The sequence below is a fragment of the Microcaecilia unicolor genome, chromosome 8, assembly GCF_901765095.1.
Source record: "Microcaecilia unicolor chromosome 8, aMicUni1.1, whole genome shotgun sequence".
NCBI lineage: Eukaryota > Metazoa > Chordata > Amphibia > Gymnophiona > Siphonopidae > Microcaecilia > Microcaecilia unicolor.
In genome coordinates, this window is record NC_044038.1 from 185,246,990 (window position 1) to 185,272,563 (window position 25,574).

A 25,574-nucleotide genomic window follows, 5' to 3' on the forward strand; every position below is an offset into this window, starting at 1 on the left:
TGCGAAGCTTAAAAACCAACTAGAGATTTATGAAGAGAAGCTAGAGGATCTTGAAAATAGATCCCGTAGAAACAACCTGAGATTCGTGGGGCTACCAGAAGCGTTGGAATCTACTAATCTGAGAGCTTTTCTGGAAACCTGGCTTTTAAAACAGCTGCAATTACCAACAGACTTGGGAACCCTCCATGTGGAGAGAGCACATCGGGTGGGTCCCAGACATCCAGATACTGTGAAATCCCGAGTGGTGATCTGTCGACTATTAAACTTTGCACACAAAGAGGCTATATTGCAGGCACTAAGAAAAGATCAAGAACTGCGCTACGAAAATAAGAAAATTTTATGTTTTCAGGATTATTCAGCAGCAGTTGCGATGCAGCCGGAGGAAGTTTTCCCCGGTCTGCACGAAGTTATATGAAAAGAAGATCCGTTTTGCCCTGCAATACCCGGCGAAGCTGCGGGTCACCTACCAAACGGAGACAACAATTTATACCTCAGTGGAAAAGGCGCAGGCCTTCCTGAGATCCATTGAAGAGCGTTGACTGTAAAACGAACATGGGAGGTTGAATCAGACAAAAAAGTCAAAGTCAATGCTGAAGTCTTAGTAAGCATGGATTACAAATCATTAAGCTTAAACTCTGAAGATTATTAACATGTTCAGTGCTGGATTTATTGGCTAGCTGCGAGAAACTAATTGGAGACAAAACAGCTGAATAGGCGAGAAGCCTTGCTGAGGTGCAGTGGGGATTTATTTTGTGCAAGCTGTTTGGGATCGTCAGAGACCACATACTGGGTTGAGCTGCTGGTTCTCTAAAAACTCTAATGAAGAAGGTTCAACCCAGCATCTTGTTGAAGAAAAGAGAAGGTTTGAAGGGTGAAACTGTTGTTGAATTTGAATATAAAAATGTTAATATGCAGAGAGTTTGAAGCACCTATAATTCATTTTCTGTTGTTGTAATAGAGAGGGGGGGAAGGAGTTTACAAGAGGGTGGGGGGTAAGGGACGTTATACGTGATGACCCCATTTTGGGGTTGGGGGAATTACCAAAGGGGATTGGGGTTAGTTAGGGGGGGGGGGGAGAATATGAGGGTGGGGGGGTTGGGGGGGGAGGAACTGAGACCTGGAGGATGTGCAATGTAGATATAAGGAAGGGAAGCTTACGTGACAACACGGAAACAGAGGGGGGGCGGAGGCTGGGACGCTCCCCTTTAAAGCAAGAATGGTATAATCTGCAAGGAATGATATCAAATAGAAGTAAGGTCCTTTGAAGGTTGTTACATGGAATGTAGGAGGGATTTCATCCCCGGTTAAACGTTCCAAAATTCTACAGCATTTACAACGACATAAAGTAGATATAGCATTATTACAAGAAACACACTTGTCAAATGAAGAACACAAGAAATTGCGCACTTGGTGGGTGGGGGAGTGCACTTCTGCGGCGGCACAAGGGAAGAAAGGAGGGGTTGCCATCTTGTTTAGAAAAGGGATAGTAGATAAATTGGATGTTAGATACACTGACCCAGGGGGGAGGTTTTTGATTGTTGAGGCTACCATAGACCGCCAAACAGTGTTGTTTGGGAATATATATGCCCCAAATCAATACAGTAGGAAATTTTACAAAATGATTATGGAGACGCTGTTACAACAAAGCCCTCTACCCATAATACTAGGGGGGGATTTCAATACAGTAATGGACCCTCTGATGGATAGTACTGGGCCTAGAGGTTATACTCCTGGGCAGGAGAATCGGGGGCTGCCTAATCTCTGTCGACAGATGGGGCTGGTGGACGTTTGGCGGACTCTCGATCCGCAAGGGAGAGACTACACTCATTTATCTAGAGTGCATGGTACACAGGCACGCATCGACTACTTGTTGGTTTCGGAACAGTTGTTTGGCTCAGTGTCCAATGCAATAATAGGGGCCACTGTAATCTCAGACCATGCATGGGTGGAAATGAGATGGTTGCCAAAGCAGAGACAGGGAGGAGGCAATAGATGGACATTCCCTGTAGAGCTATACCGAGACCCAGTTTTTAAGGCCTCTATGCTTCGCAGCTGGAACGATTACAAGAGACATAATGAGCCGTACGTGGAAAGCCCAATTCTTTACTGGGAAACGGCTAAGGCAGTGTTTAGGGGGGAAATAATAAGTTATAAGGCCCATAAACGTAAAGCGAGACTCCAGGAAATCTTACGATTGAGTCAATTAGTGGGTAAGGCGAGGAGGAGATATGGCCGACAACCCTCTTTAGAGAGTAAACAACAATTACTCTCCTTGCAAACAGCGTTGAACGAACTCCTTCACCAAAAAGCTGTGAAGGCACAGAATTATTATAAATACCAACTCTATAAGCACGGCAATAAAGGGGGGCGGTTGATGGCGCGACTAATTGCGGCGAAGCAAGGGAAAACTAGGATAATAACCATGAAAAATGAGCAGAATAGACGAATTACCACAGATCAGGGAATTAGTGACATTTTTTACAATTACTATAGTAAGTTGTATGAGAGCCCACAGGATGAAGGTCTGTCGGGAGACTCATATTTGGAGCAGTTAAACTTACCACGGCTAACTATGCAAGATGAGCAGAAACTTAGTGATCTAATCACAACAGAGGAGGTGTTCTTGGCCATTAATCAAAGCCAATTGCTCAAAGCACCTGGAGTGGACAGCTATAGAGCGGAATTTTACAAACTTATGGGGGAAGAGATAGCAGAGCCCCTAACATCGATGTTTAATACTTTAATAGAACAAGAGCAAGTGCCCCCCAACTTAAATACCGCATGTATCATTGTAATTTCTAAGAAAGGGAAGGACCCAGAACTGGCAGCATCGTATCGGCCGATTTCGCTCTTAAATTTTGAGATTAAGTTACTAGCTAAAATCATGGCAAACAGATTAGCAAAAATTCTACCTAAATTGATACATGAATCTCAAGCAGGATTCGTGAAGGGTCGTACAATTGCTAAAAATGTCCGCAAAGTTCTGGCCTCTTTAGAGACTAGCAGCAGAGGGAATAAAAAGTCCCTATTAATAAGCTTTGACGCGGAAAAAGCTTTTGATCGGGTTCGCTGGGACTTTCTATATGCGGTTCTTCGGAAATACGGATTTTCGGGCAGATTTCTTTCAGGGATAAAAGCACTTTACTCGCACCCGAGAGCCCGAGTCTCGGTTAATGGGCTTGTAACATCAGACTTCGCCATAGGAAGGGGAACGCGGCAGGGCTGTCCTCTATCGCCTCTTTTGTTCGTACTAACGTTAGATCCTTTATTGAGAGATATAATGGAGCAACCGGAAATAGAAGGCATAAAGATAGGGAGGGAGATGTTTAAGGTGGCCGCCTTCGCCGACGATATTTTGGTTCATCTGACGAATCCGCAGGACTCGTTGGAAGCGCTGCTGGAAATCTTTTCAGAATATGGAGATTATGCGGGGTTTCGATTGAACCGTGAAAAATCGGAAGCCCTGGCCTCCTCGGGGGAGATATGGAGAGATTGGAGGGGTGAATTTCCGCTGAGAAAGGCGCAGAATGCTTTTACATACTTGGGATTCTTATTACCTATGGACACTTCACGTTTATATGATCTAAATGTCTCCTGGTTGCTGAGGGAGACCAGGAATGTGTTACAGGGCTGGATGGATTTGCCACTATCGCTGATGGGTAGAATTAATTTAATAAAGATGGTTCTTTTCCCTAGGTGGCTTTATGTTCTACAAGCGATACCAATTTGGATACGTCGGAAAGACTTGCAAAGCTTTTACGCACTAGCATCTAAGTTTTGTTGGAAGGGTAAGAAGCCACGAGTCCGATTTCCCTACTTAATCGGTAATTGGAGACAGGGGGGGGTGGGAATGCCGGACTTAGCATTATACAATCAGGCATGCCAATTGCGTCACTTAGGGGATTGGTTTTTAAAACTGCAGCGATACACCCCTACTACACTATAGACAGCATACCTAGCTCCTTGTCAACTTTTCTCATTGCTACACCATAAAATAAGTAGTATACCAGAGGGAGTGCGCAGAAGCGTGTTGGTGCGTCCGCTGAGAGAGGCGTGGAAAAAGCTCGTATGCCAACTTGGGGGAGACCCGGCAGCATCAGACCAGCTTACAATATGTGGGAACTGTGAGTTTCTACCTGGGATGTCAAGCCGGCACTTCGTAGACTGGGCGAGACGGGGACTAATATGCTTAGCTGATCTGCTAGATGGAGATGGGCAGCCCCGTTCAACCAGGGACTTGTTGAGCAAGGTGGGAGACTCTTGGGGTAACAGATTTGCGATAAAACAGATACAACATTATGTGGCGTCACTGCCAGAGACTGCTTTGACCGGGCGAGTGGGAGATAAACTAAGAGATTTTTTTCAATCACTGGGCGAGGGAGAAATTTCTGTCTCCCTGCTTTGTAAAGCACTAACTAGATGGCAACCCCCGAGAGATTATGGGCCGTTGAAACAAGCATGGGAAAGAGAATTGAATTTTGAATTAGTGTCTTGGGAAGTGCCGAGGGTAGTGGCGCGCATACCCCTGTTGGTAACAGATGCTCGTTTAAGAGAATGTGCATACCGATGTATCCACAGAGGGTATGTGACAACTTCACAACTTGCTCACATGGGAGGCGGGCGCAGCCCAAATTGTATTAAATGCGGAAAGAGTCCAGGCACATTCCTACATATGTTTTGGAGTTGCACTCGAGTGAAAAGGTTCTGGACTCAGGTTTGGGGCTTTTGGGAAGGGAGATTGGGTATTAAAACCAGAAAGACAGTTGAACAAGTAATCTTAGACCTCCCCGATGCTTTTCGAGGACAGAATCGTTTTGAAGTATTGCTGATTCGTAAGATGTGCTTACTGGCAAGAAAATGTATATTACAATATTGGACGGTTAAAGACCCACCAGCATATTGGCACTGGAGAAGCCAGCTACATCAGCTGGCTTCTTGGGAGGCTGAAGAGATTAGACACTCACAAAGAAGGAGAGTTACGTTTTTAGCCATCTGGGGCCCCTATCTAGGCACCTTAAATCCCAGAGGTCGGAGCTTACTTCTAAACGCAAGATGAACTTCCTAGGTTGATTGGGTAACGTTCCTTCAGGGGGGGGGGAATAAGGAGGGAGGGGGGGAGGGAAGTTAAGCTGAGGGGGGGGGGAGGGGGGTAGGTACAGGATGGATAAAGGGTTGAGTGAGGAGAGAGATCTTGTATCTTCGGGCTCTTCTAGACCGCTTATATTGGAATATTGTTCTTTATTCAATATAGTTATAATAGCTGATACTTTGCGAGCCCTTCTTTGTAAGGAGAGTATTATATATGAAGATCATTGAGTAGGATATAGGGTGATTTCTGGTATGGGTGAGTTAGAGGGGACATATTTAGATCCACGCTGTAAGGTGGTTCAATTATTGTTAAAAACGTGGATCATTAATAGCAAATAAAATAATACCAGGTTGGAATATAAAGTTCAAATATTGAAGGCTGTTTAATAACTCACTGTATAATTATATCAAGACTCGAAATGTGTGAAATGTAGAGCTTGTATGACAATGTTTATTTGGCTGTATTCTCAATAAAATCGTTTAAACATAAATAAAAACTCAAAATAAAAATCAAAACTTTTGCAGCGCCGGGCCCCTCTCCCTTCCGGTCTCTCTCTTTCTCCTTCCCCCACCACTGCTCCGCCTCCCGCCATCTTCCGCCCCCGTGCCCTGCCCCCCTGAGGTCGTCACCACCGCTCCCCCCCTCCACCGGGCCCCCCCTCCGCCTAACCGGGCCCGCGCAGCGCCTCTCACCTCTGTGTGAAGGCACTGCATGGGCAAGAACAAGGTAAAATTATGTATCATATCTGATAATTTTCTTTCCATTAATCATAGCTGATCAATCCATAGACTGGTGGGTTGTGTCCATCTACCAGCAGGTGGAGATAGAGAGCAAACTTTGCCTCCCTATATGTGGTCATGTGCTGCCGGAAACTCCTCAGTATGTCGATATCAAAGCTCCATCCGCAGGACTCAGCACTTAGAGAATTACACCCACAAAGGGACACTCTGCCCAGCTCACCACCGCCGAAACGGGGGAGGGGAATTAACCCAGCTCATCCCCACACAAGTGGGGGAGGGGAATCCGTCCAGCTCATCCCCGCGGAGCGGGGGAGGGACACCACACCCGCCGATGCGGGGGGATCTGGCTTATCCTGCAACCGCAACCGCGGGAGGAGCTGACTGACCCTAACACCGCCGAAGCGAGAGGGGTACAAAGCTGCCCTACAGCCGCACGAAGCGGGAGGGAGTGCCGGCAGAATTTAAGTCTCAATCCAGCCCCGTAAAACGGAGGGGAGAGGAATGCAGCAGCTCACTGTAACACAAACTCGTCTCAACTCTTGAAGAATCCAAGTGAAAAAACTTGAACACGAAGTCCTCCTGAAGGAACTGAAGACTAAACTTGAACCTAAAATTCAACCAGAATATAAACAGTACAGATATCTGGGAGGGGCTATGGATTGATCAGCTATGATTAATAGAAAGAAAATTATCAGGTATGATACATAATTTTACCTTCCATATCATCATGCTGATCAATCCATAGACTGGTGGGATGTACCGAAGCAGTACTCACCCAGGGCGGGACATTGAAATCCCTGACCTCAACACTGAAGCTCCAAACCGGGCCTCCGCCCGAGCAGCCACAGTCAAGCGGCAATGCTTGGAGAATGTATGGGCCGATGCCCAAGTTGCCGCCTTGCATATCTCTGCCAAGGAGACGGACCCGGCCTCTGCCATCGAGGCCGCCTGAGCTCTAGTGGAGTGAGCCTTCAGCTGGATAGGCGGCACCTTCCCCGCGGCCATATAAGCCGCTGCAATGGCTTCCTTGACCCATCTTGCCACTGTAGGCTTAGCAGCCTGCAGACCCTTACGAGGACCTGCAAACAGGACAAACAGATGATCCGATTTCCGGAAATCATTGGTCACTTCCAAATATCTGATGATGACCCGTCTCACATCCAGATATTTGAGAGCAGAATACTCTTCTGGGTAGTCCTCCCTACGAAAGGAAGGGAGACAGAGCTGCTGACTCACATGGAAGCGAGAAACAATCTTGGGTAGGAAGGAAGGCACTGTGCGAATAGTCACTCCTGCCTCAGTGAACTGCAGAAGAGGCTCTCGACAAGAGAGTGCCTGGAGCTCGGAAACTCTTCTGGCTGAAGTGATAGCCACCAAAAAGACTGCTTTCAACGTCAGGTCTTTCAGAGATGCCCTCGACAAGGGTTCAAAAGGCGGCTTTTGCAAGGCTCTTAGCATCAGGTTGAGATTCCACGCAGGCACCACTGAGTGCAGAGGAGGGCGCAGGTGATTAACTCCCTTGAGGAAACGCACCACATCTGGCTGCAAAGCCAGGGAAGCACCCTTCAGGCGGCCCCTGAAGCAAGCCAGGGCCGCTACCTGGACTTTCAGGGAACTGAGCGACAGGCCTTTCTCCAGACCTTCTTGCAGGAACGCCAGCACTGAAGAAATTGGAGCAGTAAATGGAGAAAGTGAACCTGCTTCACACCACGCTGCAAAGGTACGCCAAACCCTGGCGTAAGCAGTAGAAGTAGAGGGCTACCTCGCTCTCAGCAGAGTGGCGATGACCTTGTCTGAGAAGCCCTTCTTCCTCAGACTCTGCCGCTCAATAGCCAGGCCGTAAGACCAAAGGGGGAGGGATCCTCCATCACCACGGGGCCCTGATGTAACAGGCCCTGCTCCACTGGCAGTCGCAGAGGTTCGTCCACTGAGAGCCTGATCAAGTCCGCATACCAGGGACGTCTGGGCCAATCCGGACCCACCAGGATTATCCGGCCCGGATGCTTTGCCACCCGGTCTAGCACCCTGCCCAACATGGGCCAGGGCGGGAACACATAGAGAATCTCTTGTGTCGGCCACTGTTGGAGAAGAGCATCTCTCCCAGGGAGCGAAGGTCCCGTCCTCTGCTGAAAAAAGCGCGGCAGTTGGCAATTGGCCGATGACGCCATCAGATCTAGGCTCGGCTGGCCCCAGCGCTTCGTGATGTCCAAGAACGCCTGAGCAGATAGCTGCCACTCTCCGGGCTCCAAGGTATGGCGACTGAGAAAGTCCGCCTTGACATTCATGACTCCGGCAATGTGGGCCGCTGACAGCTGTTCCAGGTTCGCTTCCGCCCACTGGCATAGATTCATGGCCTCCTTGGCTAGAGGGGCGCTCTTGGTACCTCCCTGGCGGTTGACATAGGCCACAGCCGTGGCATTGTCCGACAGGACCCGTACAGGCTTCAACGCCAGTACCAGGATGAACTCCAAAAGCGCCAACCGAATGGCTCTGAGTTCCAGGAGGTTGATAGACCACTTTGCCTCTGCAGGAGACCAGAGCCCCTGCGCTGTCCTTCCCAAGCAGTGGGCTCCCCAGCCCGACAAAGAGGCGTCCGTCGTGACGACAATCCACTCCGGGGTCACCAGAGGCATTCCTGCAGACAACTTGTCTGTCTGCGTCCACCAGCTCAGCGCCTTGCGCACTGCTGGGTCCAAGGGAAGGCGCACAGCATAATCCTCCGACATCGGAGTCCAGCGCTGCAGCAGAGAGTGTTGTAGTGGTCTCATATGAGCCCTGGCCCAGGGCACTACTTCCATCGTGGCCGTCATAGCCCAACAGCTGCACATAGTCCCAAGCCCGAAGAGGAGAGGCTACTAGTAACTGGTCCATCTGAGCCTGAAGCTTGACAATCCGATTGTCTGGCAGGAACACTCTGCCCACTTGGGTGTCGAATCGAACTCCCAGATATTCCAGGGACTGAGTTGGGCGCAGCTGGCTTTTCTCCCAGTTGATGATCCACCCCAGGGAGCTCAAAAGAGCAACCACCCGGTTCACAGCTTTGCCGCACTCTGCATAAGAGGGGACTCAGATCAACCAGTCGTCCAGATAAGGATGGACTTGTACTCCTTCCTTCCTCAGGAAGGCCGCAATGACCACCATTACTTTGGAGAAGGTCCGCGGAGCAGTAGCCAACCCGAACGGGAGGGCTCTGAACTGGAAGTGTCGGCCCAGTACTGCAAAACGCAGAAAGCGTTGATGAGGAGGCCAGATGGGAATATGCAAGTCCGCTTCCTTGATGTCCAAGGATGCCAGGAACTCTCCTGCCTTCACTGCCGCTATAACAGAGCGGAGGGTCTCCATGCGAAAGTGCCTGATTGACCCCTTTGAGGTCGAGGATAGGCCGTACCGAACCTCCTTTCTTTGGTACCACAAAAATGGGAGTAACGTCCCTTGCCAAGCTGATTTTCTGGCACCGGAAAGACCGCACCCAGGCGGATCAGATTGTCCAAGGTCTGCTGCACTGACACAGCTTTGACCGGAGACTTGCAGGGAGAGAGTACAAACCCGTCTCTTAAGGGTCGGCAGAACTCTAGCTTGTAGCCGTCTCTGATGACTTCCAGCACCCAAGCGTCTGAAGTTATTGTGGTCCACTCGTCCAGAACCAAGGACAGCCGTCCTCCAATCTGCACTGGGGCGTGGACCAAGGCCCCGTCATTGGGTACAAGACCCTAGGGGAGGACCGGAGGGAGCACCTCCGGGACGGCGGTCTCTGCGAAAGGAATGCTGCTTGGGGGAGAAGTTCCTCTTGAAGGAAGAGGGGGCAGAGGAGCCCGACCTGCCCGGGCGGTACCGACGGGCTTCCTGAAACCGTCCTCTGGAGGTACCGGGGCGAGCACTAGCCCGAGCCCCGACCTCTGGTAACTTCTTGCCCTTAGACGTGCCGAAATCGGTCACGATTTTGTCCAGCTCGACCCCAAAGAGCAGCTTGCCTTTAAAAGGCAATCTAGCCAGGCGGGATTTAGAGGCGTGGTCAGCAGATCTATGCTTCAGCCAAAGCCACCGCCGCGCAGAGATTGTCTGAGCCATGCCTTTAGCTGAGGCCCTCAAGACATCATACAGCAAGTCTGCCAAATAGGCTAAGCCCGATTCCAGGGCCGGCCAATCAGCCCTCAAGGAATGATCCGAGGGGGAAGCCCGCTGCACCATAGACAGGCACGCCCTGGCCACATAGGAGCCGCAAACTGAGGCCTGCAAACTTAAAGCAGCCGCCTCAAAGGACGACCTTAAGGCCGCCTCCAATCTTCTGTCTTGGGCGTCCTTTAGGGCCGTGCCACCTTCCACCGGCAACGCCGTTTTCTTAGTCACCGCAGTGATTAAAGAAACCACGGTAGGCCACAGATAGGCCTCATGTTCACTTTCAGGCAAAGGATAGAGGCGGGACATAGCCCTAGCCACTTTAAGGCTCGCTTCCGGGACATCCCATTGAGCCGAAATTAAGGTGTGCATGACCTCATGCACGTGGAAGGTTCTATGCGGGCGCTTCGTCCCCAGCATAATGGCAGAGCCAACAGGGGCTGAGGGAGAGACGTCCTCCGGAGAGGAAATCTTCAAAATGCCCATGGCCTGCATTAACAGGTTGGGCAAATACTCTGAGCTAAAGAGCCGCGCTGCAGAGGGGTCATCCGCTCCATCCGAGCGGGGATCCGTCTCCTCCAAGGAATCCGCAAAGGACCGTCGGGAGAACTCAGATACGCTGCCCTCATCTACATCGGAGGAGACAAAGTCCTGCAAGGCCTGGGAATCAACCCGAGGGCGTTTACCTCCGGGGGCCTCAACCTCTTTACCAGACGAGGGAGCAGGGGCAGCGTTTTGCATAAGGAAGGCCTGATGCAGCAGCAAAACAAACTCGGGGGAGAAACCCCCCAGACTGTGCACTTCCGCAGCCTGGGCTACAGCCCTAGACGCACCCTCAACCGGCGCTCGCAAGAGCGGGGGAGAGACATGCTGCGCATCCAAGATGGCGTCCGGCGCAACACTCTGCGAAGGAGCCGCGCGGGATAAACGGCGCTTAACTTTAGCCGCTTTTGTGCCGTCGCCCAAATTAAGGGCGTTCATGGCATCAATGTCTCCCAACTCAAGGGCGGCCCAAGAAGAAGCCGTCCGAGCCGCGTGGCCGGCCAATATGGCGGAGGCGAGCCGCGGGGGATGGGCGTTTATGGCGGGAAAAACCGCCACACCGGAGGAAGGACCGGGACACTCATCGGTCACGAAACTGTCACCCAACAAGGGCGATCAGACTTTAAGACCCCCGCATCCCCTCTAGAAGCGCACACGCGATCCGGGGAGCGACTCTTTGCGCCCTCGCCCTCCGACGCCATAGGCCACGTGGAGACCAATCGGGGAACCCCCTGCCCGCTATAAAAGGTAAAAATTACCTGCTTTCCGCTCCGAGCTGTAACGACCTGGTGTCCCAGTGAGTAGCTGCAATAAACGTTTAAACAAACGTCGAAATAAACGCCTTTAAGGACGTTCAAAAAAAATTTTTTTTTTTTTTCAACGGAGCCAGCGGGAGGGGGGAGAAAAGGAGGGACCTGGCGCCACCAGGTTTGCACTTGCTCAAGAAGAGCCCTCAACCCCAGGCACTCAACAAAACCTAAAAATTAGGCTTGGAGGCCTAGCCAGAGCTGCTGCTGTGTGTGACCACCACCTGCTGAGATAGAGAACATACTGGGGAGTTTCCGGCAGCACATGACCACATATAGGGAGGCAAAGTTTGCTCTCTATCTCCACCTGCTGGTAGATGGACACAACCCACCAGTCTATGGATTGATCAGCATGATGATATGGAACAGCTGATTGACGCAAGTCTTCAGGACATCTCTCCTTCCCTGACCTGGGCACGCCCCCGTCTGACGTAGTAACTACGTTGGTTGCTTACGTCAGACGGGGGTGTGCCCATGTCAGGGAAGGAGAGACGTCCTGAAGACTCGCATCGATCAGCTGTTGTTCTTCTTGCCCATGCAGCGCCTTCACAAAAAGGTGAGAAGCGCTGCGCGGGCCCAAAAAGGCGGAGGGGGGGCCTGGTGGAGACGACCTCAGGGGGGCGGGGCAGTGGTGGGAGAAGGAGAAAGAGAGAGACTGGAAGGGAGGGGGGCCCGGTGCTGCAAAAGTTTTGATTTTTATTTTGAGTTTTTATTTAATACAGGGAGAAGCGGGGAGCAGTGGCGACCTCGGGCGGGGGGGGGGGGGGGGGGGGAGGGGGGCAAGGCCATCCATACAGGACGCTCCTGATGAGCGCCTTTGCCCCCTCCCAATCCTTTTTTGATGTTTGTTTTGATTTTCAATTTTATGCAGGGGAAAGCGTGTTTGTGTTGTTTATCTCACTTTTGTTTTTAAACCTGCCAGCTTGGATTTTTATGCTGCAGGGGGAAGCGGGGAGATGACAGCTCAGGCCTTAACGACAGGTCTGACCTCACGTTAAATTTATCACGGTAAATGATTCGTTGCAATCGTCAGTATGGTTAGTGCATCCCGAATTGTCCACATTTCAATGGTAGTTACTCGTTTGCATTCCGTTTTCATTAGCTGCTAGCGTCGTCGGAAAATGGCCTTTAATGCATGCTATGGTTGAAAATTTCTTCGTTAAAGGGTCGTTAAGGTTTAGTGCATCTCGGCCAAAGAGGGGAGAAGGCAATATTTGAATAATGAACAGTGCTGGTAGGGAGAGCACCCCAGGTAGATCATTCTTTTTATGACATGAGAAATACAAAAATATCTGAATTTTTAATTACTGTCTTCAGTTTCTTCTATCAATTTCAACCCACACCACTGTCGGAATCTCCACACACTTAACACTGAAAAAGTCAAAAGAAAGTTGGCTGTTTTCCGAAAATACTTCTTACTTACTACAGCATCCAGGAACTTTACACATCGTGATAGCTCAGGCTGTGTTTCGCAGAACTGACGGAAGAGCATTCGTCCAATCGGCTGCTGTTCACACAGGTTCTTGTAATCTCTCTCTGTTAAATTACAAGTACAAGGTAAAATTATGTATAATCATACCTGATAATTTTCTTTCCATTAATCATAGCTGATCAATCCATAGACTGGTGGGTTGTGTCCATCTACCAGCAGGTGGAGATAGAGAGCAAACTTTTGCCTCCCTATATGTGGTCATGTGCTGCCGGAAACTCCTCAGTATGTCGATATCAAAGCTCCATCCGCAGGACTCAGCACTTAGAGAATTACACCCACGAAGGGACACTCTGCCCAGCTCACCACCGCCGAAACGGGGGAGGGGAATTAACCCAGCTCATCCCCACACAAGTGGGGGAGGGGAATCCGTCCAGCTCATCCCCGCGGAGCGGGGGAGGGACACCACACCCGCCGATGCGGGGGGATCTGGCTTATCCTGCAACCGCAACCGCGGGAGGAGCTGACTGACCCTAACACCGCCGAAGCGGGAGGGGTACAAAGCTGCCCTACAGCCGCACGAAGCGGGAGGGAGTGCCGGCAGAATTTATGTCTCAATCCAGCCCCGTAAAACGGAGGGGAGAGGAATGCAGCAGCTCACTGTAACACAAACTCGTCTCAACTCTTGAAGAATCCAAGTGAAAGAAGAACTTGAACACGAAGTCCTCCTGAAGTAACTGAAGGCTAAACTTGAACCTAAAATTCAACCAGAATATAAACAGTACAGATATCTGGGAGGGGCTATGGATTGATCAGCTGTGATTAATGGAAAGAAAATTATCAGGTATGATTATACATAATTTTACCTTCCATATCATCAAGCTGATCAATCCATAGACTGGTGGGATGTACCGAAGCAGTACTCACCCAGGGCGGGACATAGAAATCCCTGACCTCAACACTGAAGCTCCAAACCGGGCCTCCGCCCGTGCAGCCACAGTCAAACGGTAATGCTTGGAGAATGTATGAGCCGAAGCCCCCGTTGCCGCCTTGCATATCTCTTCCAAGGAGACGGATCCGGCCTCTGCCATCGAGGCCACCTGAGCTCTCGTGGAGTGAGCCTTCAGCTGGATAGGCGGCACCTTCCCCGCGGCCACATAAGCCGCTGCAATGGCTTCCTTGACCCATCTTGCCACTGTAGGCTTAGCAGCCTGCAGACCCTTACGAGGACCTGCAAACAGGACAAACAGATGATCCGATTTCCGGAAATCATTGGTCACTTCCAAGTATCTGATGATGACTCGTCTCACATCCAGATATTCAAGAGCGGAGTACTCCTCTGGGTAGTCCTCCCTACGAAAGGAAGGGAGACAGAGCTGCTGATTCACCTGGAAGCGAGAAACAATCTTGGGCAGGAAGGAAGGCACTGTGCGAATAGTCACTCCTGCCTCAGTGAACTGCAGAAAAGGCTCTCGACATGAGAGCGCCTGGAGCTCGGAAACTCTTCTGGCTGAAGTGATAGCCACCAAAAAGACTGCTTTCAACGTCAGGTCTTTCAGAGAGGCCCTCGACAAGGGTTCAAAAGGCGGCTTCTGCAATGCTCTTAGCACCAGGTTGAGATTCCACGCAGGCACCACTGAGTGCAGAGGAGGGCGCAGGTGATTAACTCCCTTGAGAAAGCGCACCACATCTGGCTGCGAAGCCAGGGAAGCACCCTTCAGGCGGCCCCTGAAGCAAGCCAGAGCCGCTACCTGGACTTTAAGGGAACTGAGCGACAGGCCTTTCTCCAGACCTTCTTGCAGGAACGCCAACACTGAAGAAATTGGAGCAGTGAAGGGAGAAAGTGAGCCTGCTTCACACCATGCTGCAAAGATACGCCAAACCCTGGCGTAAGCAGTAGAAGTAGAGCGCTTCCTCGCTCTCAGCATAGTGGCGATGACCTTGTCTGAGAAGCCCTTCTTCCTCAGACGCTGCCGCTCAATAGCCAGGCCGTAAGACCAAAGGGAGAGGGATCCTCCATCACCACGGGACCCTGATGTAACAGGCCCTGCTCCACTGACAGCCGCAGAGGATCGTCGACTGAGAGCCTGATCAAGTCCGCATACCAGGGACGTCTGGGCCAATCCGGACCCACCAGGATTACCCTGCCGGGATGCTTTGCCACCCGGTCTAGCACCCTGCCCAACATGGGCCAGGGCGGGAACACATAGAGGAGCTCTTGTGTCGGCCACTGTTGAAGAAGAGCATCTACTCCCAGGGATCGAGGGTCCCGTCCTCTGCTGAAAAAGCGCGGCAGTTGGCAATTGGCCGATGACGCCATCAGATCTAGGCTCGGCTGGCCCCAGCGCTTCGTGATGTCCAAGAACGCCTGAGCAGATAGTTGCCACTCTCCGGACTCCAAGGTATGGCGACTGAGAAAGTCCGCCTTGACATTCATGACTCCGGCAATGTGGGCCGCTGAAAGCTGCTCCAGGTTCGCTTCCGCCCACTGGCAAAGACTCATAGCCTCCTTGGCTAGAGGGGCGCTCTTGGTACCTCCCTGGCGGTTGATATAGGCCACAGCCGTGGCATTGTCCGACAGGACCCGTACAGGCTACAACACCAGTACCGGGATGAACTCCAATAACACCAACCGAATGGCTCTGAGTTCCAGGAGGTTGATAGACCACTTGCCTCTGCAGGAGACTAGAGCCCCTGCGCTGTCCTTCCCAAGCAGTGGGCTCCCCAGCCCATCAAAGAGGCGTCTGTCGTGACGACAATCCACTCCGGGGTCACCAGAGGCAATCCTGCAGACTACTTGTCTGTCTGCGTCCACCAGCTCAGCGCCTTGCGCACTGCTGGGTCCACGGGAAGGCGCACCGCATAATCCTCCGACATCGGAGTCCAGCGCAGCAGCAGAGATAGCTGTAGTGGTCTCATATGAGCCCTGGCCCAGGGCACTACTTCCATCGTGGCCGTCATAGAGCCCAACAGCTGCACGTAGTCCCAAGCCCGAATAGGAGAGGCTACTAGGAACTAGTCCACCTGAGCCTGAAGCTTGACAATCCGATTGTCTGGCAGGAACACTCTGCCCACTTGGGTGTCGAATCGAACTCCCAGATACTCCAGGGACTGAGTCGGGCGCAGCTGGCTCTTCTTCCAGTTGATGATCCATCCCAGGGAGCTCACAAGAGCAACTACCCGGTCCATAGCTTTGCCGCACTCTGCATAAGAGGGGGCTCGGATCAACCAGTCGTCCAGATAAGGATGGACTTGTACTCCTTCCTTTAGCAGGAAGGCCGCTATGACCCCCATTACTTTGGAAAAGGTCCGCGGAGCAGTAGCCAACCCGAAAGGGAGGGCTCTGAACTGGAAGTGTCGTCTCAGGACTGTAAAACGCAGAAAGCGTTGGAGAGGAGGCCAGATGGGAATATGCAGGTACGCTTCCTTGATGTCCAAGGAAGCCAAGAACTCTCCTGCCTTCACTGCCGCTATAACAGAGCGGAGAGTCTCCATGCGAAAGTGCCTCACTTTCCAGGCCCGATTGACCCCTTTGAGGTCGAGGATAGGCCGGACAGAACCTCCTTTCTTTGGAACCACAAAGTAAATGGAGTAACGTCCCTTGCCAATCTGATTTTTTGGCACCGGAACGACCGCACCCAGGCGGATCAGGTTGTCCAAGGTCTGCTGCACTGCCACAGCTTGACCGGAGACTTGCAGGGAGAGAGTACAAACCCGTCTCTTAAGGGTTGGCAGAACTCTAGCTTGTAGCCGTCTCTGATGACTTCCAGCACCCACGCGTCTGAAGTTATAGTGGTCCACTCGCCCAGAAACGAGGACAGCCGTCCTCCAATCTGCACTGGGGCGTGGACCAAGGCCCCGTCATTGGGTACGAGACCCTGGGGGAGGACTGGAGGGAGCACCTCCGGGACGGCGGTCTCTGCGAAAGGAATGCTGCTTGGGGGAGAAATTCCTCTTGAAGGAAGAGGGGGCAGAGGAACCCGACTTGCCCGGGCGGGTACCGACGGGCTTCCAGCAACCGTCCTCTGGAGGTACCGGGACGAGTACTAGCCCGAGCTCTGACCTCTGGTAATTTCTTGCCCTTAGACGTGCCGAGATCGGTCACGATTTTGTCCAGCTCGACCCCAAAGAGCAGCTTGCCTTTAAAAGGCAATCTAGCCAGGCGGGATTTAGAGGCGTGGTCAGCAGACCAATGTTTCAGCCAAAGCCACCGCCGCGCAGAGACTGTCTGAGCCATGCCTTTAGCTGAGGCTCTCAAGACATCATACAGCAAGTCTGCCAAATAGGCTAAGCCCGATTCCAGGGCCGGCCAATCAGCCCTCAAGGAAAGATCCGAGGGGGAAGCCCGCTGCACCATAGTCAGGCACGCCCTGGCCACATAGGAGCCGCAAACTGAGGCCTGCAAACTTAAAGCAGCTGCCTCAAAGGACGACCTTAAGGCCGCCTCCAATCTTCTGTCTTGGGCGTCCTTTAGGGCCGTGCCACCTTCCACCGGCAACGCCGTTTTCTTAGTCACCGCAGTGATTAAAGAATCCACGGTAGGCCACAGATAGGCCTCACGTTCACTCACAGCCAAAGGATAGAGGCGGGACATAGCCCTAGCCACTTTAAGGCTCGTTTCCGGGACATCCCATTGAGCCGCATGGCTCATGCACGTGGAAGGATCTAGGCGGGCGCTTCGTCCCCAGCATAATGGCAGAGCCAACAGGGGCTGAGGGAGAGACGTCCTCCGGAGAGGAAATCTTCAAAGTGTCCATGGCCTGTAACAACAGGTTGGGCAAATCCTCTGGGCTAAAAAGCCGCGCTGCAGAGGGGTCATCCGCTCCATCCGAGCGGGGATCTATCTCCTCCAAGGAATCCGCAAAGGACCGTTGGGAGACCTCAGACACGCTGCCCTCATCTACATCGGAGGAGACAAAGTCCTCCAAGGCCTGGAAATCAACCCGAGGGCGTTTACCTCTGGGAACCTCAACCTCTTTATCAGAAGAGGGAGCAGGGGCAGCGTTTTGCATGAGGAAAGCCTGATGCAGCAGCAAAACAAACTCGGGGGAGAAACCCCCCAGACTGTGCACTTCCGCAGCCTGGGCAACAGCCCTAGACGCACTCTCAACCGGCGCTCGCAATAGCGGGGGAGAGACATGCTGCGCATCCAAAATGGCGTCCGGCGCGAAACTCCGCGAAGGAGCCGCGCGGGAAGAACGGCGCTTAACTTTAGCCGCTTTGTGCCGTCGCCCAAATTAAGGGCGTTCATGGCATTAATGTCTCCAACCTCAAGGGCGGCCCACGAAGAAGCCGTCCGAGCCGCGTGGCCGGCCAAGATGGCGGAGGCGAGGAGCGGGGGATGGGCGTTTATGGCGGGAAAAAACCGCCACGCCGGAGGAACGACCGGGACATTCATCGGTCACTAAACTGTCACCCATCAAGGGCGAATCAGGTTGTAAAACCCCCGCATCCCCTCTAGAAGCGCTCCAGCGATCCGGGGAGCGACCCTTTGCGCCCTCGCCCTCCGACGCCATATGCCACGAGGAGAAGAATCGGGGAACCCCCTGCCCGCTATAAAAAGGTAAAATTACCTGCTTGCCGCTCCGAGCTGTAACGAACTGGTGTCCCAGTGAGTAGCTGCAATGAACGTTTAAAGAAACGTCGAATTAAACGCCTTTAAAGACGTTTAAAAATTTTTTTTTTTTTTTTTTAAACGGAGCCAGCGGGAGGGGGGAGAAAAGGAGGGACCTGGCACCACCAGGTTTGCACTTGCTCAAAAGAGCCCTCAACCCCAGGCCTCAACAAAACCTAAGGATTAGGCTTGGAGGCCTAGCCAGAGCTGCTGCTGTGTGTGACCACCACCTGCTGAGATAGAGAACATACTGAGGAGTTTCCGGCAGCACATGACCACATATAGGGAGGCAAAAGTTTGCTCTCTATCTCCACCTGCTGGTAGATGGACACAACCCACCAGTCTATGGATTGATCAGCTTGATGATATGGAACAGGCTTTTACAAATTGGGGAAACAAAAAGATGCCAGTGGAGCATGCAGGAGCCATAATGTCACTGATGGTAACTGCAAAATTAGATACCAAATATCACAAAAATAGACAAGTATTTAACAACATTAAGCAAGCTATAATTCTTTAATACAATACAGCAAAGACTGAGGGTTCTGAAGCTCTTCCCTGCACTCTGAATGTAAGCAGATTTGTCTCATCTGAATGTAAAGCGTGAATACACACAGACAGCTGAATGCAAGACCTTCACCAGAGCAAAGTGAAAGCATCACAGCAGTATACATGTGGGGGCCAACATTTCACCCACGGATTTTCCTTTAAACACTAGGTCATAAGTACATACATAAGTATTGCCATATGGGGACAGACCAAAGGTCCATTAAGCCCAGCATCCTGTTTCCAACAGTAGCCAATCCAGGTCACAAATACCTGGCAAGATCCCCAAAAAGAACAAAACATTTTATGCTGCTTATCCCAGAAATAGTGGATTTTCCCCAAGACCAATTTAATAACGGTCTATGGACTTTTCCTTTAGGAAGCCATCCAAACCTTTTTAAAACTCCGCTAAGCTAACCTCCTTTACAACATTCTCTGGCAACGAATTCCAGAGTAATTGCATGTTGAGTGAAGAAAACTTTTCTCCGATTCGTTTTAAATTTACTACTTTGTAGCTTCATCGCATGCCCCCTAGTCCTAGTATTTTTGGAAAGCATAAATAGACGCTTCATGTCTACCCATTCCACTCCACTCATTATTTTATAGGTCAGAAAAGAGATGCAAGCAGATCTGCTCCTCTTGGCTGGGCAGGTATTTTTCTCATATCCAGGGCTGGCCCTGCCACTAGGCAGACTGGGTTTCATGTTCATGGGTACTTTCCATGGACTTTGCTCCAGTTCTTAAAGAGAAAGTAAGTACATGTGTATTCAGCAATGCTCCCTAGCTGTACAGCAGCACCAAAAGGTACACATTTCTTTTTTTAAATACCATGGTCAGTGTTTATTTAAAATAAAAAAAAGATGCAGCTCTACTAGCTTTAAACATTGTTTAGCTCAGTTTTCCTATTAAGATACTTCCAAAATTCTTTGGCTCTTTGACGAAGATTATGTGAAATGGTGTTTGGCAAAAGATCTTTAAGTCTTCATCTTCCTAACCGAGTTAACTTGTTAGTGCCAATGCCTTAAGGCTGTTTTATTTTTGGTCTCTGTTCTTTCTATACCTACTGGGATGAATTGAATTTTGACCCATCCTATGCAGTGGCATTTCTAGACAGAATATTTGGGGTAGAATAGGTAGGCCCGGCCCAAACACTGGGCACAACTAGGCAACTGCCTAGGTACCAGCTCCTGTAGGCAGCAGTAAAGAGCAGACGCACTTGAAGAAAAACAATAGATCCCAACAGCCACACAAGCTCAAGGAGCCACGAGGGGGCAATTTTCAGACAGCCCATTTGACGTCTAGGAATTGCCTTCAGAGTGTGTGTGCACGAGTGTGAGTGTACTCAAAATCCTTACACTGGCACTGAAGATAGGCATGGAGGGTGTGAAGCCAAATTGACACAGCCACAGCATAATCCCCACCCACCTTGTAACTAATTACAAAAGACACTACACAAAAAAAAATCCCAAAGGCTTTCTATGCATTAAAGAAACCTGGGGCCAATTTGAATCAACCAGTAAAACTACCATTATAATTATTCTAACACATCATTCAAACATTTATTTTACATGTAAGTGAAGTCTGGAGTAGAACCTCCAATTCTGTAACACATGATATGTATATATAGGAAATTTTATAACAGGGATGTGTTTAAATTACACCACTCTTCTCCCTTTCAACATTACCCTACAGAAAGTGCAGAAGCACATTTACACACAGTTTTCGCAGCTTGTTTTACATTGCATGTGTATTTGGGGGGGGGGGGTGTCAAAGAGCAGCTGGGTAACAAGTGGTACTGATAAACTCCCCTGCACTCACCCACGGCAGATCGGAGGTCCTCACAGAGGCTGACATGGGGAAACTGCAGCATCTGACGCCATTTCTTACTCTTTCCTTTCCTGTTCCCTTCACCACCTACAAAAGAAATAAATCCAGACTTTTGCAATCTGGTCTAACACATCCACTGCTATAGGGAAGAACACGAGACGAAGCAGGTCTTCCTGGCAATCACTGCCAGTTGGGTTTTCAGTCTACCCAGTGAATATGTAAGAGAGAGATCAGTGTTGCAAATTTCTCTCATGCACATTTGCTGTGGATAACCTGAAAGCTCAGCTGGCTGCCCTGCCCCCAGGACAAGTTTAAAAAGCCCAGTGGTAAGACAGAAAGAGAGCGACATTATGTAACCTCATACAAACCCAGAAAATCCTACATCATCTTTAGAGCAAAAACCCAGATCTCTCTTCTAGAGAGTTGCACGGGGACAGAAATCCAACCCATCCCCACTAGAATCCAACCCGTCCCCGCCCATCCCCGTGGAGAATCTAACCCGTCCCCGCAAGAATTTAATGGTACATTAAAAACAAAATTCCTGTCAGCTCTCTCAGTCTCTGGGTTTGAGCCGCAGCACTGCAGGCAAGGAAGGAACGGAAGCTGGAACACTCTGGTGCGCACATATTTCTCTGATTCACTGGCACTGTGTGCTAAGAGATCACCACATGCACGCGCCAGTAGGTCAGGTGACATCTGATGCTCATGCTTATGTCAGAGCTGAGGTCTGCGCATCAGCCCGGAAGCAGTGAGGATTAATAGTAATAGTAAATGACAGCAGATAAAAACCGGATCGGTCCATCCAGTCTGCCCAATAGTCACAACCATTATCAATTCATGATTAAATCAACAATGAATGTGATATTATATACTTGATTATGGTCTTGCTGTGGCGTTTCTGGGGCATAGACCATAGAAGTCCACCTGGCCCTATCCTTATGTTCCAACTGCTGGAGTTGCCCTCAAAGCCCACTCCAGCCTATTCATCTGGAGATGAGAATTTGCAGGACACAGACCGTAAAAGTCTGTCCAGAACTGTCCTCATGTTCCAGCCACTAAAGTTGCTGTCTAAACCCTTTCCAGCCCATCCAAAACCAGATTGCCATTTATGAGACATAGACCGTACAGGTCTCCCAGTATCGGCCCTAGTTCATCACAGCCAGAATCACCATGTAAATGCTATGCGACACAGTCACACACATGCAGCCATTTAAGTTTAGGTTTTTTTATAACTTCCAGTTTCTAAATAGAGATCCTCTGTGTTCATCCCATGCCTTTTTGAATTTCGCCACCATTTGTATCTCTACCACCTCCTTAATGGAGGCTTTCCACATCTGTGCTGTTAAAGCAAGGAGGAGGAGGAGACAGCACTCAAAGAACTTGGTACTCGGTAGGTGAGAGGCTGGCGGAAGTGCAGCATACACTTCCACGGGAACCCCACAGGAACTGCTTCCGTCCCCACGGGAACCCCACAGGAACTGCTTCGGTCCCCATGGGATCCCCGCAGAACTGCTTCCGTCCCTGCGGGAATCCCGCGGGTTCCGCGGGATTCCTGCAAACCCCGTTCCCGTGCAAGTCTCTACTTTCTTCATAACTTAAAGCACAGTGAGCAAGATTCCTCTGCAGATCTGCTGGGTCATTCCCTGGCTATTGCAAGACTGGGCAAACTGGGCGACCTCCCTGGGCCTCAAGCAGGAGGTGTCGCATGGCACTTTTGAATTAAGCTGTGAACACCCATGCTCAAAGGGAAGAGTGCCAGCAGCTGCTCTTGCCTTAGGTGTAGTTTCAAACCCACCATTGGGATTTAGAAAAGTTTTTAAATACATCACCTGTTTCGTAGGAAGAAGAATTAAGTCATTTGATTGTAATGTAGAAGTATGATTATTGTACACCATCTTGACTGACTTGTCCAAGAAGAGAGTACATTAATAAAATACTGGCCATGTAGCACAAATTGCAGTAGGCAGGTCCATACACACACATTGTATAAGGCTGGACAATGGTGAAAAAACCATTTACAAAAATGTATAGAGTGTAGCTCAGCCAAAGTGGCTTACTGACACCATAAAATAAGTCAACACATTAAGGGGAAGAGTACTACTACTACTATTTAGCATTTCTATAGCGCTACAAAGTGTATGCAGTGCTGCACAAACATAGACTTCATATACCACCTTTCTGTGGTTAGTCAAAGTGGTTTACATATTATAAACAGGTACTTATAAAAAAAACCCATTTCTGCCTTCTGAGCCAAACCCATCCTCAACACTGACAAACCTGCAGGAATAAAACTCAAAACATTTGCTTCAGAATGCAACCCCAAAGTAAGTCTACACCACAGTGGGGCTGCCACCAAGGAAACTCTAGCCTGCCAACAAGTCTTTCATCAAGGACTCTCAGTGAACCCTGTGATGACGCAATGTGCACCCTGGGATGTACCAGCTTGCACTGTAAGTAAGCTGGCTCGGAATCAGAGTGCTTTAAAAATCAAAAGCAATAGTTCAAACTATGCCCTGTGGCATAGCTAAGAAATGCATTTGCTTTATTATGCAACAGGCTTAAAGGTCAACCTTTAGACCAGCCCTTACGAACTCAGTTTTCAGGACCCCAGAGCCAAATAAATTTCTGGGACATCCACTATGAATTTGTATTAGATAAATGTTCACTGTTTAGAAAGGCAGTACAAGTCAAGTTTCTCTCGCACACCTTTGTGGATATCCTGAAAACCTGAGTCACAAGACAGGTGTGAAAAGTGCTGCTTTAGACTAACATTACAAAGACCTGTTTCTTCATTAAATCAGTACAGAAAAAGCTAATATTCCCGGGAGAAATCTGCACAGCTGTGCAATGCAGAATTCTCCTCCTGTGTGTGCTCAGTACTCTTTGCTTTGTGAATTCTGCATGAACTTACGAGGCAGCAGCAATGCTATTGGTCTAAACATCCTGAAGAGAAAAAACTGCAGCCAGGCCCAGAAGAGAGGACGCTTACAGCCACAGATATTGGACCACTGGGGCCCAAAGAGAACAGGCTGCAGGCAAGAGTGTCAGTCTGTGAGAAGATCAGCCCAAACAACCGGAATGGAGATTGTTTGTTGACCTTTAGATTTAGCTTATGCTGCGAATTACATTCAGGTACAGCAAGCAGAGAAGGCTCAAAAATCTACCCCCCCCCCCCCACCCCCGTTTACTAAGCTGTGCTGCAATGCCGTTCAAAATGAATGGGCTGTGTCAGCATTAGCACAGCTTAGTAAACAGAGGGACAAGTTTGTACCTAATGCAATGGAGGGTTAAGTAATTTGCTCAAGGTCACAAGCAACATAGGGGGTCGATATTCAGCTGGCGGTGGTCAGCCCTTTTTTTGTCCAGATATCGAATGCTAGGCATTGACTATCCGGTTGCATGTGGCCGGCTAAAACTTATGCAGTTAAGTGCAATATTCAGCTCTTAACCCATACGATGAACGTGGTCCTATAATGTAGTCACCCTCTGTGGATATGTGCTGCCTCTGCCCAGATCGCCTGTAAAATACACTTGGCTTTGTGTTTGGTGGTTATGCCACTGAATGTCAGCGGAAAGTCTTGCACATGGAATTTAACCTGCCAGGAGCTGTTTGAATATTGACCATACTGAACTAAGGGCACCCAAAAGATTTAAAAACGCAAGTGGCAGTGCTAAGCATGAGTCAATCACAAGCACAGCCACAAGCTGAGGAAGCACCTGCCCAGTGCCTGACCATCTGACAAGTCTGCTTTCACTGGGTGGGACAATGCTAACACAAAGGGAAGCTGCATTTTTGTGCATGGGGGGGGGGGGGGGGGGCGGGGGAGAGACAAGGTGGCAGACAGGGAGAGTACAGAATAGCAGAAGCAACTACAGGCCAGGAAGCACATGCACCTGTAGGCCAGGAAGCACATGCACCGCAGCCCCACCCTGCATCGCATCTTCAACCACATATTACTGAAAGAAAGGCAGCAAGACTAGGTGTTAATCAAGACATTCACACCAGATCTGCTAAGCAGCAGGATGCTTGCAGAGATAACTATCTACTCTGAGAACAATTTTGTGCAATCCTGACCAATTTCATATCATGTTACTTTCTACCCCGCCCACAGCCAGCAGCTTTCACCTCCTATGCACCCCTTCTCCACCCTGGTGTGCATCTCCTGCATATCCTCTCCTGGGCTCCTCCACTTTCTTCCACCCATACATGCCCTCCACCCCCCTCCTCTATGACTTTTCACCTCCTGTGTAACTCCCAGCAAGGGGCTTTGCCTATAGGGCTCTCCACCCCTCTGATTGCCTTCCACTCAGATGAAAGTATGCAGACAGATTTCTGAGCACATGTGTTTCCACCAGCTGACCCCTTTCTCTTACCTGCACAGCAACATGAGCTTCTCTTTCAATTGCCACCAATCTGAGCAGTGGCAACAAAAAGACAAGCTCCTATCATTCTGGTAATTTAAAGCTGCTGAAGGGAATAGGTGTGATGCCGAGAATAGGAAACGGGAACTAGAAACCAACAAGGGGGCAGATGGAAAGCAGCTAGGGCTGATGACAAAAAGGGGTCTTACAATGGGAGATGGTGGGGGTGGCAGGAGGAGGTTTTGAGATAACACTGGGAACAGGAACAAAGGGGTGAGCCTAGGTCCCCCTCACTTTAGGTTCAGGCACACCCAGAATTGCAGCACCAACTGCTATGGCCAATGGGGATCCCCATGGCCTGCCAGCAGGAAAGGTCCTCCTCCAGTGGCCTGACAGTCCTTTTCATGGGCCACTGCAGCGCTGCACCAACCCAAAACATTCCACCTCCATGTGGCGGCAGTCAATGGAAAGAGTCGCTGGTGGAGGACCTTTTCTGGTGGCA

At 50.2% G+C, this 25,574-nt stretch overlaps 1 protein-coding gene across 3 annotated transcripts in view; it reads right to left on the bottom strand.

Annotated features, from left to right (window-relative positions):
- GRK6 (G protein-coupled receptor kinase 6) overlaps positions 1 to 25,574 on the bottom strand; it is an 82,900-nt gene that overhangs the window by 52,080 nt on the left and 5,246 nt on the right. Inside the window, exons 2-3 of one of the 3 annotated variants that reach the window (XM_030213209.1) lie at positions 20,702 to 20,797; positions 12,718 to 12,830 (exon numbers count right to left, since the gene is read on the bottom strand). In XM_030213209.1, coding sequence (XP_030069069.1) covers positions 12,718 to 12,830; positions 20,702 to 20,797 — 209 coding nt within the window. Of the gene's footprint in view, positions 1 to 12,717; positions 12,834 to 20,701; positions 20,798 to 25,574 lie in introns of all 3 variants that reach the window. The other 2 variants (XM_030213208.1, XM_030213210.1) reach the window with 2 other exon arrangements.